At 42.3% G+C, this 21,103-nt stretch overlaps 1 protein-coding gene across 2 annotated transcripts in view; it reads left to right on the forward strand.

Moving 5' to 3' along the window:
• The window catches only part of RIF1 (replication timing regulatory factor 1), a 46,398-nt gene that overhangs the window by 19,031 nt on the left and 6,264 nt on the right, over positions 1–21,103 (forward strand). For both annotated transcript variants that reach the window (XM_075829274.1, XM_075829275.1), the window contains exons 18-32: positions 5,479–5,659; positions 5,784–5,891; positions 5,977–6,123; positions 6,333–6,432; positions 8,106–8,382; positions 9,299–9,338; positions 9,424–9,626; positions 9,896–9,995; positions 10,709–10,855; positions 12,642–12,781; positions 13,205–13,294; positions 13,389–13,440; positions 14,437–17,172; positions 18,532–18,669; positions 19,316–19,393. In XM_075829274.1, coding sequence (XP_075685389.1) covers positions 5,479–5,659; positions 5,784–5,891; positions 5,977–6,123; positions 6,333–6,432; positions 8,106–8,382; positions 9,299–9,338; positions 9,424–9,626; positions 9,896–9,995; positions 10,709–10,855; positions 12,642–12,781; positions 13,205–13,294; positions 13,389–13,440; positions 14,437–17,172; positions 18,532–18,669; positions 19,316–19,393 — 4,537 coding nt within the window. The remainder of the gene's footprint in view (positions 1–5,478; positions 5,660–5,783; positions 5,892–5,976; positions 6,124–6,332; positions 6,433–8,105; positions 8,383–9,298; positions 9,339–9,423; positions 9,627–9,895; positions 9,996–10,708; positions 10,856–12,641; positions 12,782–13,204; positions 13,295–13,388; positions 13,441–14,436; positions 17,173–18,531; positions 18,670–19,315; positions 19,394–21,103) is intronic.

Here is a 21,103-nt window from a genome sequence, read left to right on the forward strand (position 1 = left end):
TCATAGATTTTATTAGAATTGGGCAGTGAAAATTAAAAAAAATCCTTTTTCTTCAATAAGACGTAGTTTTAGCTGAAAATGTTTCATTTTCTCAACAAATAAATGAAAAAAAGCACCACAACACTTGTAAAGCAACTTCTCCTGTGTACGGCAATACCACATATGTGGTCATAAACTGCTGTTTGGGCACACAGTAGGAAAGGAGCGCCATTTGGCTTTTGGAGTACAGATTTTGCTGGATTGGTTTCTGGGCGCTATGTCACATTTGCAAAGTCCCTGTGGGACCAAAACAGTGGATCCCCCCCCCAGAAGTGACCGCATTTTGGAAACTACACCCCTCAAGGTATTCACTTAGGGGTGTAGTGAGCATATTAACACCACAGGTGATTGGCAGAAATTGGTGTGCACTCGATGTTGCAGAGTGAAAATGGGATTTTTTTCTATAGATATGCCAATATGTGTCGCCCAGCTTGTGCCACTGGAGACACACCCCAAAAATTGTTAAAAGGGTTCTCCCGGGTATGGCGATGCCATATATGTGGAAGCAAACTGCTGTTTGGGCACACTGTAGGGTTCAGAAGGGAGGTAGCGCCATTTGGCTTTTGGAGTGTGGATTTTGCTTGTAGTAGTCTTGTATTGAGTCTTACTGGTGTTTCCGTTTATAATGTGGGGGTACATGTAAGCCGGGAGGAGTATATAAGGGGCATAGTCAGTTGGTATAGTGGGGTAAAAAAACGCAATAAAATAATCCATAGATGTGTGTTACGCTGTGACACAATCCTTTCTGCACAGGCCGGTGTCGCACTGATAAACTGTGTCCTTTCTTATCCCCCTTTTGGATCACACTCCGCACCTTTGCAGTTTGAGGAATTTTGCAGGAAAGTGTTGTCCTGGTATAATACGGGCACCCTCGCTTTCAGCAGATATGTTTGGGCTCTCCCCTTCCTGGTTCCCTAATTTTAGGGGCCTTGATAAATCGCCACTTGAAACAGAAGAAATGTTCCCCTTTGGCCGGCACATCTGCATATTTTTATTTCCTGGCTTATTGGGGCCTTGACTAATTTTATTTTTTCATAGACGTAGTGGTATGAGGGCTGTTTTTTTTGCGGGACGAGCTGTAGCCTTTATTGGTACCATTTTGGGGTACATGCAACTTTTTGATCACTTGTTATCCTTTTTTTTTGGGAGGCAAGGTGACCAAAAAACAGCAATTCTGACATTATTTTTTTAATTCTTTTTACACCACGCGTTATAAATTACACGTTACCTTTATTCTGCGGGTCAATCCGATTCCGACGATACCTAATTTATAGAACTTTTTTATGTTTTACAACTTTTTGCACAATAAAATAACCTTTGGAAAGAGAATGGATTTTTTCTGTCGCCAAGTTGTGAGAGCCATAACTGTTTTAATTTTTTCGTTGACGGAGCTGTATGAGGGCTTATTTTTAGCGAGACGAGTTATAGTTTTTATAGGTACCATTTTTAGGTACATGCGACTTTTTGATCACTTTTTATTTCAATTTTTGGAAGACAAAGTGACCAAAAAATAGCAATTATGTCAGTATTTTTTAGTTTTTTTTTTACGGCGTTCACTGTGCGGAATAAATAACATAATATTTTTATAGTTACGGTCGTTACGGTCGCAGCGATACCAAATATGTATGGCTTTATTATTTTTTTCAATAATAAATGACTTGATAAAGGAAAAAGGGCGATTGTGTTTTGTGTTATTATTTGAAACTTTTATTGTATTTTTACAACTTTTATTTTTACTTTTTTGACACTTTTTTTTTGACACTTTTCTTTAGTCCCACTAGGGAACTTGAAGGTCCAACTGTTTGTTTGATGTTCTAATACATTACACTACCCATGTAGTGCAATGTATTAGAACTGTCAGTTGTTCACTGACAGCAGGCCGATCAGGCTCCACCTCCGGGCGGGGCCTAATCGGCTAACATAATGGCAGATAGGAAGCCTTTGTTAGGCTTCCATTTGCCATAGCAATCGCCCCCCCGCAACAATCGGCCCCCGCAATCGCGTAGTGGGGTGCCGATGTTGCTATAAGAACTTAAATGCGGCGGTCACTATTGACTGCTGCAATTAAGGGGTTAATCGGTTCGGATCACCGCTGTGATCCGACCCGATGTTTTCCCCCAGTACTAAGGCTGCTAGTAGCAGCCTGTACTGGGAGATGCCGGGCTGCGGGGAGCGTCTGTGTGCTCTGTTAGGAGCACACGTGGATTAACGGGCTGCAGGCACAACGACCAGCTTTGCAACCCGTTAATCTACGTGGGGTGGTCGTGAAGGGGTTAAAGCACCAAATGTACTAGGAAGTTGAAAAAATACTAATTCTTTGCTGGCTGAAATTGGAAAAGAACTGCCATTCCACTATTGTTTTTTATGGCTTTTACCGTGCGGTAAAAGACAACGTAACTTTTTTCTGTGGCTCAATACAGTTACGGGGATACCAAATTGATATTTTTTTTTTAAAATATTTTACTACATTGAAAATTCTATTTTGTGTCACCGCATTCTAAGAGTCGGAACATTCTTACATTTTCTATGGATTGAGCGGTGTGAAGGCTTATTTTTTGCGGGACGAGCTGTAGGTATTATCGGTACCATATTTTGATACATACAACTTTTTTTTTTTATTTCTTTTCAATGCTAAGTTGACCAAAAAACAGCGATTTGATGTTTCAAATGTTTTGTTTTTTTACTTTATGGCGTTCACTGTGCGCATTAACTAATGGTATATTGTAATAGTTCAGACTTTTACGGATGCAGTGATAACAATTTTTTGTTAACTTTTTTTATTGTCTACATTACTTTAGAGGAAAAATGGGATGTTATTTTTTTGTTTTTTTTTGGTTTATTTTTGAAGTTTTCTAAAAAAAAAAAAAAAATGTACACATTCCATTCGTCACTAATGTAATGCAGTATATTGTCATTTTTACAGGCTTCTATTAAGCCCTGCCACAAGCAGTGTTTAATAGAGGCATAGTGAAGGCAGTCCTAGGGGGTCTTCATTAGGCCCCTGTGCAGCCATGACATCCCCCGATCTTCTTGGGGAGGGGGGGGGCGCGCGCGATGAGTTGTCCCCCTCTTTTCAATTCCTCAAATGCTGCGGTTAAACACTATTGCTGTTCCTGGCAGTTAGTCCTGGGTGTCAGCTGTTAAACACAGCTGACACCCGCTGAGTATGGAGTGCGCTACATACATCACCCTGCGCACTATGATGTACCTGACATGTAATTTTGTGGGAAGGGGTTAACCTAGTGCTGGGGGTTCTTCAGGCTTTCCCCTCTTAACCATTGGGAGACGTCTCTCTGGTTTCCTTCTTTTTGTCCATATCCCTTCCATCAGATGGGTTTGGGTGGTGACAACATTATCCTATAAATCGTGTCATCCATAAGAATATAGTGGTGTCCCAGCTAGCGTTGGCACCATACCGCGATTTGTATTTGGGTACCGATAATTCATGTAGTATTGCTATTCTCTCAAACCATACTCTGCCAACAACTAAAAAAAATAAAATAAAAATAAAGTTCGTCTATTTTCTAATGTGAGCGTTTTGTTATTTTGAACCTCCATGTGCCTCACGTTAATAATTAACCCCAACATGAAGTCATAATGGTCTACATTGGGTTAATGTGTGAGGTGCATTTTGGGTTTAGTGTGTGTGTGGGGCGCGGTTTTTTGCACAAACACTGATCATTATAAATGACACTGTAAATTTGTTGTACTGGTTATTATGGTCGTGATTTATACAAAATGTGTACTTTATGTATTAGGGCTTATATTAATTTTTTATAATTTAAAGATTTATTTCATTAAAATTACCTTTTTAAATTTAACACTTTCTTTTTTTACTTTTAGGGTAGGAACACACAACGCATTCAGGGCAGATTCACTGTGTCAAGCTGCACAGCGTATCCGCCCTGAACACCACAGGGAATCCCGCCCGAAATCCCACACCACGCTGTGGTGCATTATTTCGGGCGTACATTCTGCTGCATAAATTAGTGCATATATTTACCCCCCTCACTCCCTCTGACATCCCCTCCGGCCTCCCTGAATGATGATGCAGGCCAATGTGACGTCATCCAGGGAGGCCAGACTGGAGAAGAAGCAGGGAACTCTGGGTAAGTCTAAATTTTTTTTTTTTTTGCGTCACTCGCTGTGATTCTGCTGAAAATATCGCAAAACACAAACCTTTGCGGGTTTAAGCACCCCATTGAATTCAATTGGTAAACCTGCAACGGAAGAGTTGCGTATCCGCATAATTAATTGACATTCTGCAGTTGAAGTAACCGCACCGCAGGTCAATTTATGTGCGTTCTTTTCGGCGGAAATTTATCAGTGTGGGGATGATTTGTTAGAACCCACACTGCTGATACTGTAAAACGCTGCAGAATTTACGCAATTAATCCGTTTCGGAAAACCCGCAGGGTTTACGCTGTGTGTGTTCCTACCCTAAATGTACTTGCATATATCTATGGACTGATAGTTCACAGGCAGTTGTTAGAACATACCTAAGTATGCCCTAACAGGAAATTGTGGGCAGATATCCCTGATGTCCTTCAATGGACCCTGGGCTGTCTATCCATAAAAGGTATGTCTCTCGATTGTGTCACAGGGATTCCCTATGACTCAATCAATGGAGGAGTCCCCCCTTCTCATTTTCCCCTTGAATGCTGTGGTCTGCTTTGATCACGGCATTCAAAGTGATATCTGCAGAGATCAGAGGTTTCTCTGATCTCTGCTGTTAGAACGGGTCTCTGACTGTATTTCAGCCATTGCCCCGCTCCTGATCGCTGAGCCAACACTTACTTAGTTCGTGTCAGACTCCTATTGGGGAGGGCATATACGCAAGCTGTTGTCTACCCCAATGACTTTAACAAGAGGCATTTTAGGGTGAGTACAAATTTTCAATTATTTCTTGTACACATATAAATATTTAACAATATTTTCCACTTATATGCTGTTAAAAAGATTATCCAGGGAAGAGCAATTGCCTATTAGTTTGACGCCTACTGGTGGTCAAAGTATATAGTGATGGGCACGTCCACCTAATGTGCTGAGTGTTGGACACGCCTGCTCAGTCACTCTCCCCACAGCCTGTTCTTTCCATAGTGATCTTCTCTTCGCTGTAGAGCCGCTAAATTAAATCGCATTCTGGCCTTCTTGTCAGGGAAGGAGCAGAGCCTCTGCAGTAGCATGGCAGTATAGCTGAGGAGACTCCTGCAGAGTAAGAAAGACAGGACTATATGGTCAGGGTCCAGATGGAAGGAGACTGGTTCTTCTCAGAGCCTCTATCCAAGCAGCACACGGAACACATGGAAGCAAAAATTATAGAAAAAAAGTGGTGTGTGCGCGCTCTAAAGTGGCCAATACACCCTGTCCAGTACATCAGTAACGTTCTATATACTTATTTTATTTGTGTTTTTTTGTTTTTTATTCTCTATCTGCTAGATTCTTTATGAATTATGAAACTCTGGTAAGCTATGTCTTCTCGGGTCCTACTTCTCCTCTGGCATTTAGCCAGTCTGTGCTCCACGAGTTAAACCAAGGAGCCAAGTTACTTGAAAATAAAGAGCTGCTTTGGCGTATGTGGAGTATTTTAATTAACCCATTGACAGAAAGGATAAATCAGGTGAGTGTTCTTTGTATACGGATATTTAACGTCACGTGGTCGGCTTATATTTTCTGGTTTGATCTTGTACTAAAATGTAAAGTTGAACTTGTTGTTTTGGGGTTTTTTCCCTTAAATATTTTAGACAAATGAAGTAAACCAGGGAGATGCTCTAGAGCACAACTTCACGGCTTTGCACAATGCTTTGATGCTGCCTCTAAATCACATCTTTCCAGTGGCAGAAGTCCCTCAGGTAAGTCATGTTTATTACGGACTTGTAAACTGGTGGTCGGACACGTGACAAGTTTTGATTGTATTCATTTTATTCATCATGGCAGCCCACTATGAAGACTTTGATGCGCACATGGTCAGAACTATATAAGCCATTTTCCCGCTGTTCTGCGCTGGTCACAACCACCGATGAAAATGTCTGTTGTGAAGAACTCTGCTCCCGAATTCTTGCTGGACTTGGCGATCAGGCCTTGGTGTGTAATATAGTATGACTATTAATTCCACTTTTCTAATGATATATTGTAGTAGTTTTGTGTTTTTGGTGGTTTGTGCTTTTTTTTTTGTTTTTGTCCCCCCAATTTGTTTAGCTTTCAAACAATTCTTGTGTTTTTGGATGTTTTCAACAATGTCCAAACTAATATATATATTTATTTTTTATTTTTATTTTTTGAATCCTTTTTAGAGTTTGCCACTTTTGGAAAGACTCGTCCAGGTCATCGCAGTCATTGTGGAATGTGTTAACTTCTCCCCTTACAGCACAAAATTCCAACCCAAAACAAAAGGTATTGTGGTTTTGCTGCTATCGTGTCCCTAGAACATGTGTGATGTGAAATTTAAAACTATAAGGGCTCGTTCACACGAATGTGTATCTAGTCCGTGTGACACTGTTAAAACAATGACCGTATCACGGACCCATGCATTTCAATGGGTCCGTTCACACAACAGTTTCATTAGGGCATGTGAACACTCAGTTGAAAAAATAAGACTTGTCCTATTTTATTGCGTGTCACGCATCCCTCTGTAGTCTGTAGGGGCCCGCACGGGTCCACCTCGGACGTGGAAAAAGGCCGTTTTTCACGTCCGAGCTGGGTTACGTTCGTGTGAATGTAGCCTTAGGATTGAGGCTACACAGTAATGTGAAACCATTATTTCCTTATTGAGAATAAAAATTGTATTTTGACCTTGTTGGAATTTTGATGTTTGCAAATACCCCCTTGTGAAAAAATTGGCGTTGCATCGTAACCACAACGTGGCTGCAGCCTAGAGATGAACACGCTGACCTGCTTGTTTTGTGGGCTGGGATTACAGACTTTGCATTCTACTTCAACTGTTCATGAGATCTTAAAAACGAACTGCACTTACCTCAAACTTTTTGTCAGAGACCTATCAAAAGGTTTGATTGTTGAGGGTCTGGGTAATGAGACCCCCACCGTTGCTGAAACGAAGGTGTAGAAGTGCTCAGATGAGCGCCGTGATTGGCGCTACCTGTCAGTCTGAAGACGGCTCTCATAGATTGTCAGCTAAGCGCTTCTGCACCTTCTTTTAAGCAACGGTTGGGGGGGGGTCTCCGCACCCAGACCCCCATCGATTCAAACTTTTGGTAGGTCAGAGGCATATCAAGAGTTAGTAAGTGTAGTTACTCTTTAATGAAGCTGTTGTGTAACAAATATATAAATAAGGAAGACATGGGCTAATAAAAAAACTGGATGCAATGCTATAAAGTCTGTATAAGCCTCAGGCTTTCCACCTGGATCTATTCATCTAAAACTGAACTGAATCACTGGATCTCTCGCCTCCTGGTTGCAGCATCTATAGTGAAGGTGCATTGTCCCCAGGTCTCTGCCTCCCCACACCGCCGCCTGACTCGAGGTTACTGTGTCTCAGGGTATGTTAGTATCTTTGCCGTGTTATGGGCTTGACTATTATCCCTTATTGGCTCGTTTTATGGCTTACAATCTTGTGCTAGGGATTCTACATTCATTGGTCAGTACCTTCTGACCTTTGTATTTTTGTATGTAGCCGGCCCGGTACGTCATTTTTCATCCATAGCCCATACAGTTATCGATTGTTCTTGAATGTGTGGGTGTTTATGTAATATTCCATGTTTGCGTTACTTATGGTTTGTTTTTTTACTATCGTGCCTTTGTGGTGTCTGGGTGGTTGTACTGGATACCACATGGCAGGTTTTCCATCTTGCCCTTGCTGTATCTGTCTAGTTATGGTCCTGTTTTAACGGCTTTATTATGTATTATATTTTGGCTATTCTATACGAAAGATTTACTATTTTTGGGCCCTTGAGTTTGCGTATAGGTTGTCTACTTGTCATCTAAGAGGCCCCCTTTTTGTATTGGTTCTAGTTAAGAGGTATTTTGTAGGTTGTGCATTGTCCCCCGTAAACTAGATACAAAAAAAAAAAACGTACTAAACTTTTTATCCATAATTCTTTTTTTTCCAGCTCCTCAAACTCCCACAGATTGGGCTAAGAAGAAGAAAGGACCCCTGGGAAACCTGCATTCTGCATTGAAGCTACTTGAGAAGTTAATTGAAGCATTTCACGCATTGTGCTCTGATCAGACTCTCACAGAGGACCGTTGCCCAACTCTGACTACCGCTGGCTCTTCGATCATAAGCTGCCTATCTACCTGCATCAGCCACATAAGTTTACCGTCAGTCCTCAGAACAGTGTTTTCATCTCTCACAAAGCCCATCTCTGTGTTCTATGCAAAAACCAAGTAAGTAGCTGGTAATTCATTTATTATATCTTGTTAAAGGGCCAACCTCTGTCCTATATGCCAAATTAGAGCACATGGGCGACAGGGTTCCTCCGCTCCGGATTCCTTTTCCCAGCGGAGTCAATACAAAGCAGCAGCACTCGCTCTGGAGCTTTCCGAGTGCATGGCTTCCTAAAGAAAAAAAAAGAAAAATTGACCTTCGGAGTGGGTGTCCGAGAGGGAATTTCTATTGTCTACTCCATTGGGGATGGACGAATTTGAATGGCGACAATTTGTGCAGCATTGCGGAATATGTTGGCATTATGTAAGCAAGATAAATGAATACGCTGAACAGAGCCTAAGGCTTTGTAGCTTCAAATGTATAGCAAAAAAATTATACAAACTCGTGATATTGATGAGATAGATAAATAAAGATTATATATATATTTATATTTGTTAGGCCTCAGGGCAAAGTTGTTTGTTTTTTGTTTTTTCCTGTTTTTCAGACTGATTAAGGGCCTGTTCACATCACCGTTCATTTCCGTTCCGTCGGGTGAACCCTGCAACGGAAAGTGACAGCACAGCTTCCGTTTCAGTCACCATTGATCTCAATGGTGACGGAAACATCGCTAATGCTTTCCGTTCGTCACCATTCCGGCTGGTTAGTGGACTCCGCTATTGATTCCGTCGGAAAACCGTAAACCTGCCGGAATGGTGACGAACGGAAAGCATTAGCGATGTTTTCGTCACCATTGAGATCAATGGTGACTGAAACGGAAGCTGTGCTGTCACTTTCACTTTCCGTTGCAGGGTTCACCCGACGGAACCCTCCGACGGAACCCCGGGACGGAAGTGAACGGTGATGTGAACAGGCCCTAACTTAGTCATTTATGTCAATTGTTTTCTGCTCTGGAAGTAACGTTGTGTTCTGTCATAGATCTGAATCACCAAAGGTTTACAGTAGTCTCAACAGTAAGGTAAAGATGGCTTTGATGTTCCGTTCTATTGTCCTATTATATTTGCACTGACCTATTAAAGAGCCTCCATTTCTTTTCTCTTTAGTTGGATAAACTCCTCGGAGATGTCCTCTCGTGTCTCGGCTCCCGGTACACCGGTTCCTATGACAATGAACTACTTGACGTACTTTCACCTCTACTCTCTGCCATATTTCTTCACAAGAACAAACCTTTCAGGAATCAAGTTGTCCAGTTTTGGAATGGGTCATTTGCCAAGGTTGCTGCATTGGATTATCCAGAAGAGTTGATGTATGAATTTTCATAATTTTGTAACTTTTTTTTTTTCTTTTCCCCCCTTCTTGATTTGTTTTAGGAAAGTTGTATTTGTGACATGATGAAAATGATTGAAGTGCCGCACTCTAGACACTGGGCCTGTGTGGTTGTTAAATGTGTTCTTTGTTTTGGAGGCCAGTGATTTGTCATATATAAAAAATGTAAAAAAAAAACTTGACTCTGTATAAACTCTGGCAATGTAATATTTCTGTATTCATTCTGTTTTTTTTTTTTTCTTTGAACAGACCTGTGTTAAGCCAAGTTAAGCAAAAAACGCCGATACTGCTGCCTGGCTTTACCTGCTCAAATCCAGTGGACGAATCGATCTGTTCATATTCTGATAACGTAAGCTCCTTTTAATTTTAAAGGGTGACTGCTTTAGGCCTAATTCACACGAGCGTGTTCGGTCCGTGATATATGGGCCGCATTTCCCGGACCAAGCACAGAGCAGTGAGCCGGACTCATAGCATCATAGTTATGTATGACGCGAGGTGTCCCTCCCTCTCAGCGGAGCTACTGTCCCGTACAGAAAACGTGAGCGTTAATGGATCCGCAATACAGCTGTATGTACAAACCATTAAAAGTGATTTTCTCAGAATGATCATTTATCGCTCCACTGAGAGGCTGCATGATGGCCGAGCTTTCTTCGGTAGCCCCATAGAAAGTGACACGAGTGGTGGCAGAGCATGCTACATTCACATAGGACACTCCGGGACCCCTGTTCACGAGATCAGTGGGGGTCCCAGCAGTCAGACCGCTGCCAATCAGACACTTACCTATCCTTAAGGGAGCTGTTAAATGGTCATTATGCGAGAGCCCCTTCAAGAGCTACCTTTGCAAATTGCAGATTTTGGGTGCAGTGTAAAGCGCTGTTTACCCCAATAGCATTGCTCCGGGGGATACGGAGTGTCTCCAGCTTATTCCCCCCCCCCCCCCAACTATAGCAACTGGTTGTGGATTTGGGGCCACCTGTGATCAGCTCACCACTGTGGAATAATTTTGGTTTTTTTGGAATATTATTTTTTTTTTTAACTCATTTTGTTTGATTTTTGTTTCAGATGGACTGCTCTGAGTTTGGGACGAAAATTAGTGGAATAGAAGTGAAGTCTGCAGGGAAAAGAGAATTCCCACTGTCCAGATCTGAAGAGTTGAAAGATAAAGGAACTCCAACTAAATCAACTCCGACCAAAGCATCACAAGCTAAGGTGAGATTAAAAATTCATTACCTAAAAAAAAAATGAAACTGCTAGGAAAATATCTTGTTTGATCTATGTTGGTATCTGCGTGTTTTCTAGTTGAGTGCTTGGTTTTTTGGGACTGGATGTGGTGTACCCCACCCCTGAGCTCGGGTATTCTGCATGCGTGCTGGTTCAAGCCTCTATGTGCATCTTATTGATGCTCTTAAGAGCTGGTAACGCTTTTAATGTCAGTGGAGGTTTAAATGGTCAGTTGTGTAGATTCGCATTGAAATACTGTTGGCACAATGTAAGGGCTCTTTTACACGGGCTAATCTGCAAACAAGCGTTCATATGATTGTATCGTTTATGCAGCGAGAAATATGATCGTTTTCTGCACCGTATCTCCCCGTGTAAACAGTGACTTATGCTACTGACGTGATAAAAGGTATGAGGACGAGCGATCGTAGTAACAACCACTTGTCCCCATACATTACTGTTTATTTCCCCTTTTGAAAGGAGCAAACGAGTGCCGATCAACGAGCTGTCTCCATCGCGCTCATATTCGCGGCCCATGTTCACTGCTCATATACCTTAATTCAGCGTCTCTTTAGAACCGTTAATAAATGAGGCGAACCTTGACTCATACTATAAAAATACTTATAACCTAATTTGATTCTCCATTGGCACCACGTATACATTTTTTACTACAGAATCATGATATTGAATTAACTTGCATGTTGCCCTTCGAAGGCGAGGTGCACCGAACTTGCAGCGAACTTGTGTCCTATGTGGTTTCTCCAACACAGGATATTTGGGGGAGGGGTTCTTCCAGCACATGGACCGTGCTTTTTAGGGGGGGAGACACTCAAACTCAGGACCTGCTGAACGGGAGGCAGATACTGTTGACCACAGGCTGCACTGCTTTCTATGAAAGGGTTTTTTTGGTTGTTTTTTTTTCCTCTGCTTGAATACCTCAATATTATTATTCCTCAGAGGCATCATATACTGGTACATAGGGAGAGATCTGTATATATCCGTACATTAAAGACAGAAAAGACACATCAGAACTAACCCCCCGCCCCCTCCCCTAATGACACTAATAAAAAAAACCTGTCTGTTAACATTCTTAAAAACAAATTGCAGTCAACACATTTTTAGAACACTTTATTTAATAACCCTGTTTGGTATGCCCATAACTGTAACAACCCGCACAAGACAGTGAACACAATTTTTGTAAATTTCTTTTCATCCCCCACCATTGAAAACTTAAATCTAAATTTCCTATAAAAAAAAAAAAAGTACGTCTCGCAAAAAACGACCTTTTTAAACCGTTACGTTGACTTATCAAGAAAACGATAGCTGTTGGCGAGCTCTGTTTGGGGGGCTGGCACCGGGAGCAGGAGTCCAATACATTTGATAGCTGCTCCTCCAGCAGCCTCCTGGCTATGATTGACAGGTTTTTCACGATCATTAATCTTAGTTGGTGGCAGGAGAAGATTATGTGGAATATCTCCACCTCCTGCTGCCAGCGCACAGAAAAAAACAAAGCAATGAAGGTCAAAATCAAGAATCTCCTCTAAGCTTGATGACCATTAAGCTTTTGTTTTCAGGCCATATGATCCAGCACCCTGTAACCTAAAGTTACACTTCTATTATCTGACACTAAAGTATCCTATCTTTTTAGAAATACTTGTTGCTGGATGTCTGCAAATGCAAGTCCTCCATATACTGCCGATGTGTTCAAGCCGTTTGTCATTGAATTATATGTGGTAGTCTTTTAAGCTAACATGGTGACCTATTTGCGTCTTTCCAGTTGAAGTTGGATTTTTCTTCTCCAAATACAAAAAAGAAACTTTTAGAAGAGGAACAATCTGTTGACTTTGTATTTATCCCTCCTGAAACAAAAGAGCGAATACTAACCGAGCATCAGAAAGAAGTTCTTCGTACAAAAAGGTTGGTAGTTCGGACCATAGAATGTTTCAAAGTCCATGAAAGTCCACAAGTGGGACAAAGTTCAGTTCTTTTGAAAAACTTCTAACATGTCAGAAGTTTTGATCGGTGAAGGTCCGAGCACTGAGATCCCCACGAGCTCGTACGCCTACTGCTCGGCTTTCCGAGAAGAGTATCAGAAACCCAAGCGGCTCAGCGCTCACCCCACAACTTCTGCAGTTTCATTTTAGTGATCGGTGGGGGTCTCGGTGCTCGGACCCTCACCGATCAAAACGTTTGACATGTTACTATAAGTTAATTTACATTTTAAAGAATAAACACATTAAAGTTGTCTGCGTGTGAGGTTACCCTCTCAAGTGACTGTGGCTCTTCCTACTTTTGATTCCATCGACCCTTTTAGTTCGACTTTCTTCTTTCTCTTTTTAGGGTGGGCATACCGACCATGTACAACAATTTGGATGCATCTCAAGACACCACTTTATTTTCACAGTATTCGCAGAGCCAGGAAAACTTGCTGTGAGTGTACATACATTTTTGTTTTTCATTCTTTCACTAGCAATAACTTTTTTATATGTATGAAATTATTTTTTTTTTTTTGTTCTCGCACTAGAGAGAAGCCAGAAGTTTTAGACGAACCAAAAGAAGTTGCTCCTGAAGTAAAGGTAAGTTTTAATACATCTCAAGGTGTCTAAAAAAAAAATTACTATTTTCTTTGCTGACATGTGCAAAACTGCTCTCCTCCAGAAAGAACACCAACTTACTGGGTAGTAGCGCTAGAGTCCATGTCTGATCCTTTGAAAGGGGTTGTCGCAAGATTAAATGTTATCACCGAACCACAGGATAGGTGATAGATAACATGCTGATTGGAGCGGCATGTCCATCATTCGCACTACCGCTCCATTCACTGTCTATAGGACTGCCGGAGGCAGCCGAGCACAGCACTCTATCTCCAGTAGTGCCGTAGAGAGTGAATAGAGTAGAAGCGAGCGTACTCTACCTGCCGCTCTATTTGGAGGAATTGGGACCCTTGTTATCAAGATCGTTGGGGGTCCCAGTGGTTGAACCCCACTGATCAGAGTGTTCTCAGCTATTGTGTGGTTAGGGGAGAACATTTAATCTTGGGACGACCCCTTTAAATAGTTAAAACAGAGTTTGTGGATGGCTGATAACCAGTCGTCGTGTTTCAATGTTCTTTAAATGGCCGGAAGTTTCCTCTTTTTAGTGCCTGCAGCCCTGTAATTTAGTAATCTTTCATCTGGAGGAGAGCTTTTTTTGTAAACCAATTTCATCAACTTGTTCTGAGTGGTCATTTCATGAAGTTAGTCTTAAATTTGCTTCTTAAGGGTAGGGACACGTAGCAGCCGTGATGCAACCGAGCACCGAGCTGCCATACTGTTCCACCGCAGATCAGTGCGGTTTTTAAATGGTGTTCGTGCATTTTAGCAGTTTACCTGCAAAAACATGCAAACGTTAACCATTTAAAAAAAAAAAAAAAAAAACACTTTGTCCCCACCCTAAACCCTTTATACTTCTACTATGAAGTTCATTGTGTTTGTAAAAGAAACCTGAGAATAATATATAATTAAAACCAAATGGTAACGCTAGGAAACGGCCCGTGTTGTACAATTTATTTGAACCATTTTACTTTGTCTGTGCAGGTAGAAAAAACTGAAGTTGAAATATCTGAAGCGTCAATTAAGGAAGAAAAGACTTTGACCGATGTAATAGATGTTGAGATGTTGGTGGACAATGCTGAGAACTCCAAAACCATCAATGATTCTTCAGTCTTTAACGCATCAACCGATTGTCAAACTACATCAAATGAGGCTCCGAGTACATCAAATATAAGCAATGGTTCTGCCTCGTCAGATATGGTTTCAGGTACTCCTCCCCCGCCAGTGAGCAGGAGGCAGTCCTTCATCACTCTTGAAAAATTTGACAGCTCTGGAAATTGTTCCTTTAGTCCCTTGGCAGACAAAACATTTGCAAAGTCAAAAGAAATTATTTTGGTTCCAGATAGCCAAGAAGCTGTGGAGACCACGAAAAAAGACGGCGAAAATATAGAGAAGAATACAAAAACCTTGCGTACTCCACCAACAAAACAGCAACAAAATGACGCCTCAAAATCTGTATCGAAGAGGGAAAGGAGAACATCACGCGCTACTGAAAACTCTGAAACCAACATTTCTATATCCGAAAGCGATAATAAGAAATCTAGCAAAGAATCTGTAGAGATGGAAGAAAGTGATGTTGTACCTGATTCTCAACCTCGACAGGTGGAAGAGAAAGCTGAGGAACTTGATCAAGGAAAAGCTGTAACAGTTAGCAATGTCAACACCAAGGAAAATACTCCGTCAGACGCTGATGGCAAAGTCCGAAGCAAAGGTCATCCTCCGAAAGCTACAAATCAGGTTCCTTCGAGACGTTCCTCCAGGCGACAGTCTGAAATATTAGAAGCTGTCAAAAATGAGAATGAACCAGAAAAACCAATCCAAACAAAGGGAGAGCCAAAAATGGTGTCGAAAAAGACGATGTCTACTAGAGAGACTTCCAAAAGGCAACAGAGTGGGACACCTGGGAAAAGTGAGGGTGAAGATGACCAGAATTTCTCCAGGAAACCTCAAGCTGATGCTGAAGTTAGAAGTAAAATAACAAATTGTGAGAATGAGGAGGAACTTCCAGATTCTAATTCCAAGGACAGTCAAGAGAAACAACAAGTCAGACCCCATTATCAAACGAGACGATCTCTGCAAGCGGTTCTGCCTGCCGTGGACAATCCAGAGACGGATGATTCGGAAACACTTGAAGGCTCAGGCAAAAAAAGGCGACGGGGGAGACCAAAAAGGATGGAAAAATCTGAAAAGGGCGAATCTCAGATCGAAATGGAACTTTCTTTAAAAACTGAAGATTCCTCCGACCTCAAAGTGGAGAAATCTCGCTTAGAGATAGATGATAAAACGTATTCGTTAGTCTCGGATAGTTCTGCATCGCATTCAAAGGTTTCGCAGTTTGAGTCAGACGGACTTGCTCGACTGGACTCTAAATTGGTGACAACAGTTAACAATAAAACCTATGATATTTCTAAGGTTTCTACCGAGGTTAATAGCACCATGGAAAGTTTAATGACTGAACCCACCGCTGGAGACTTCTCAACTGCTGTCTCCGATGTTTTTCAAAGTGTTTGTTCCCATAAAAGAAGTAAGAGAGTAAGAAGGTCCAAGAATTGTGACTGCTGCTGTGAGTCCGTAACTAAAAGCTTTAAATCTGAAGAATCTGAAAGTAACAACCAGAAAAGGCACATGTTGTCCACCTTGCAACTTAACGATACGACGTTCTCTGGGCCGTGTGCCATCAGCACTCCACTAGCAAATGATCAAGTCTTCTTCAAGCTGGCTGGCGAGATCAAATCTGATACAGAGTCCGAACAAGAGCGGACGATCGCTCCCTTAAGTGACAGTAACGATGACACTGATGAAATAACACAAGTTTTTGTCCCGGAAAAGACGGCGCAAGCCCCTGAGACTTTATCTGACATCAATGTTGATGAAACTGTGGTAGCGGGAAGTCCAAAGGAAATAAAGTCCGAGTCTGTGGTTTTGGTGAAGGAGTGTGACGGTGCAGAATATGAAGAAATGGAGGTAGGTCACCTAAATCAGGAGGCAGCGGTCTACAAAACATTCGATATAGAGGACAATAATGTGTCTACAAGTAGCATCGTTGATGAGGAGGACTTGGAAAATGCTCAGAATATAATTACTGATGAGGATGGTAAGGAGAGAAATAACACTGAAGCTGAGACAGTCCTAAGTGGTGGTGAAGACGTTCAAATTCGAGAGGCCCAAGAGTTGGAAGAAAACACTGAAATTGTTTTGAAGGCTGCGGAAGGAAAAAGTTTTCCAGCAGATGAGACCAGTACTGTCAACCGGGAAGAAAAGACTGGTCTGCATGATATAAATGCCCAGGCCGTCTCTGAGGAGCGTGCCCAGGCCGTCTCTGAGGAGCGTGCCCAGGCCGTCTCTGAGGAGCGTGCCCAGGCCGTCTCTGAGGAGCGTGCCCAGGCCGTCTCTGAGGAGGAGAATGAACTTAGTTCTGCTCAGTCTGATGCCCTAGATGCAGAAGCTGATGAGGAGAAAGGTATTGAAAGTCTTTCAGCTGCTACAGAGACATCTGCTGCAACAAAAATGACTGAGAAAATGGTATTCGAAGACTTTGGTGAAGGACGTTCCAATATTGAGTCTCCAACAAAAGTAAAAGAACTGACTTCTATGGTCATGGCCAACGACAGCCCCAGTGGAAGTTTCTCTTGGTCTCCATCTGCATCTCCTTCTACAAGTATTTTAAAGAAAGGGTTAAAAAGACAGCAGGAAGTTGACGCTACATCTCCACTCAACAAGGTAATATGATTTGCCTTTCTTTATCCTTCCGGTTCTGTGTCTGTACTGAGCATACGTTGTGTTGCATTGTGGGTAATGTACAAACTACCGTAGATGGAGAACCACGTTTCCTACAATGCTGTACAAGGTATACCGTCTAAGTTGTGGGGGTTGTTGGATTCAGACTTTTTTGAATGTGAATGAAGTCTAATACAAGTGCAGCAGTTTATTTTTTATTGCCACTTTTTTTAAAACCTCTTTTTATGGTAGAGCTACAAATCTGACGACATAACTAAACAAAGGGCCATTCAATGTGGCACTGCTTAGTTGTCCAGTAAGTGTAACCTGTGATTTTGGGCTTTCCCTGATTTAAAGCGGCTCTGTCACTACACTATAAGTGGCCTGTATTGTACATGATGTGATCGGCGCTGTAATGTAGATTACAGCAGTAGTTAGAAAAACGATCATTTTTGCCGGCGTTATGACCTATATTAGCTTTATGCTAATGAGTTTCTCAATGGACAACTGGGCATGTTTTACTATATGACCAAGTGGGCGTTGTACAGAGGAGTGTATGACGCTGACCAATCAGTGACCAATCAGCGTCATACACTTCTCTCCTTTGATTTACACAGCACATAGCGATATAGCTATATCGCTATGTGCAGCCACATAAACACACTATAACGTTACTGCAGTGTCCTGACAGTGAATATACATTACCTCCAGCCAGGACGTGATGTGTATTCAGAATCCTGACCACTTCTCTGTGATTTACAGCACATCACAGCGAGATCTCGCTGTAAATGACCGTTTACAGCGTAATCTCGCGAGACTACGCCTGCTATGCTGTAAATCACAGACGCTACAGAAGTGGTCAGGATTCTGAATACACATCAGGTCCTGGCTGGAGGTAATGTATATTCATTGTCCGGACACTGCAGTAATGTTATAGTGTGTTTGTGCCTGCACAATATTTCTATGGGGAGAAGTGCATGACACTGATTGGTCAGCGTCATGCACTTCTCTCCACAACGCCCACTTGGTCATAAAGTAAAACACGCCCAGTTGTCCATTAAGAAACTCATTAGCATAAAGCTAATATAGGTCATAACTCTGTCAAAAATGATCATTTTTCTAAATAAAAAACACTGCTGTAATCTACATTACAGCGCCGATCACATAATGTACAATATAGGCCACTTATAAGGTGGTGACAGAGCCTCTTTAAATCAGTGGTGATCTGCACTCAAGGACTTGGCAGACTAGGATTTCCATCATTCACCATCTGTCTGCGACCTGTCAGAAGATCAGAGTATTGCTACTCAACACACACCTGAAATTTAGAGGTTCTGCAACTTCATATTTGTTTTTTTGCAGATCCGGAGAGTTTCTTTTGCTAATCCGATATATCAGGAAGGGCTGGCAGACGACATTGATCGACGAAGCCCTGTAATAAGGAATAGTTCCTCTCCGTCTTCGAAAAGCCTAAAAATGTTGAGCAGCAATCAGCCAAAGGTAAAAATTATTTCCAGTTCCAACTCTTCTCAGTGATTTAAAGGGGTCGTTTGGTTTAGGCCGGCGTTTAAGTGGGGACATAATTAGTCGACGTCGTCCTATAATATTGTGATGCTGCTGCTATTTGTCATTGATGCCCTGAAGTTGGTGACGGGGGAGTGGGTGCTTTCTTCACATGACGCATCGTTAAATATGCGGGGGCATGGAAGGGGTAAGTGCATGTCTCCAGCCTTTGGAGATGGATTAGAGGGCCATAAACATGTGGAATACTGTGCCGGTCTTGACACCAGTACCGGCGCTCCCCATGCAAATCAGTCTTGTTACCTCAATTTAGGCAATGACACCTGCTCCATCACAGCGCCACTTAACAGAGCTTGAAACTACCTGCAGCAATGCTCCGATGAGGGTCATCCTGCAACGGTGGAATAAGGAGGGTGTCTGACAAAAGCAGGTCCTTGGTGCACACATACACCCCCCCCCCCTGTTCTGTGGACTCCCCGGGGTGCACATATCACCGGTTAAGAAACTTTGGTATAAACAGCCCCTTATTAAACTTCCTTTTGCTCTTTATTGACATTTTGATGCTCTTTAAAAGAAAAAAAAAAATGGAGTGCAGTCATTTGGTACCAACATTTTTACTTTCCAGGTCTACACCACTCCAACCAAGGGATTTGTGTCTCCTGGGCCCCGAGCGCTCGGATTTAAAAGTTCAAAGAAGAGTCTGGTAAGCAGCGAATGTCTTCGCTGGAAAGTTAGAGATCTCCTCTACATGAACGTCTGCCGATATCTTCACACTCGTAGCTTTAATTATATTGGAAATCTACTTTACTATTTCTGAAGTTGTCCTTCAGCATTAACCCCTTCCAGACCTCTTTCGTAGATGTACGGCGCCCGTCGTGTGGGGGAGTATGGAGCGGGCTCACAGGCTGAGCGCGGTCAACGCCGTAAAAAACTAAACCCCCGGAAAGATTGCGGAATCGCGATTTCTTTTCCTATTCCACCCCACATCTTTTCCAGTTTCCCACTATTATATGGGACAAGAAATGGTGTGGTAAAAAATCTACAACTCTTCTCTCAAATAAATAAGCCCTGATACGTCTCTATTGACAGAAAAATAAAAACGTTATGGCTTTTGGAAGGTGGGGAGGATAAAACTAAAGTGAAAATCTGAAAAATGGCTGTGATGGGAAGGGGTTAAAACTTCCAGAAGAATTGTCCATATTGATGGAAATAGACCCTGAAGGTTTTCCAATGGCTCAAACGTCCCAGTTCTGTCTTAGACCACTGTAAGCCTATTATGAAAAATCCAAGTAATCTGAAACTTAAAGGGGTTCCCCACCCTCTGACCTATCCATCGGAGAGGTAATCAGTACATGACCTGTGGGGGTCCGACACCCGGGCCCCGCACAGATCCGCTGGTCCAGTGCCTCCAGACGTACATGCCGGAAGCAGTTTGCTCCAGCCACGGAACAGCGGCCGAGCTGCAGTACTATAGCATTCAAGTGAATAGCAGCAGACCTGCAGTTCTACAGCACGGCCACTATGCTATGGACGGAACCAACTGCTTCCGGCTCCGTACATAGCATTATGTGCCACAACATCCGGTGCCCGCAGGCCACCGTAGCGGCTTATCGATACGGGGTCTGGGTGTCTGACCCGCACCGATATACTGATGACCTATCCGGTGGATAGGCCATCAGTTGTCAAAAGGTAGAAAACCCCTTTAATTGGAACGCTGCTTATCAATGTGAACACTTTTTTTTTTTTTTTTTTATAGAGCGCTCCATGTTAGGACATACACATTGTAAATACTTAGAGGCTCTGTCACCAGATTATAAGTGCCCTATCTCCTACATAATGTGATCGGCGCTGTAATGTGGACAACAGTGGTTTTTAATTTGGAAAACAATTTTTGAGCAATTTTATATTTATGCTAATTAGTTTCTTAATAGACAACTGGGCGTTTTATAGAGGAGTATATGACGCTGACTAATCACTGACCAATCCGCGTCATGCACTTCTCATCGTTCTAGCCCGGCTTCTTTCACTGCACACACAGCGTGATCTCACAGAAACTTTACCGAAGTGTCGAGAGTGTGAATAGACATCGCGTCCTGGCTGGAGGTGATGTCTATTCACTCTCAAGACGCTTCGGCAAAGTTAATGTGTGAATAAGTGACAGAATAGCGATCTCGCTGTGCGCGCAGTGAAAGTAGCTGGGCTGGAACAATGAGAAGTGTATGATGCTGATTGGTCAGCGTCATACACTCCTCTGTACAACGCCCAGTTGTCTATTAAGAAACAAATTGGCATAAATCTAAAATTGCTCATAACTTGCTCAAAAATGATCATTTTTCAAAATAAAAACCACTGTTATCTACATTACAGCGCCGATCACATTATGTAGGAGATGGGGCACTTATAATTAAAAAAA

This window comes from Rhinoderma darwinii, chromosome 6, assembly GCF_050947455.1.
Source record: "Rhinoderma darwinii isolate aRhiDar2 chromosome 6, aRhiDar2.hap1, whole genome shotgun sequence".
NCBI lineage: Eukaryota > Metazoa > Chordata > Amphibia > Anura > Rhinodermatidae > Rhinoderma > Rhinoderma darwinii.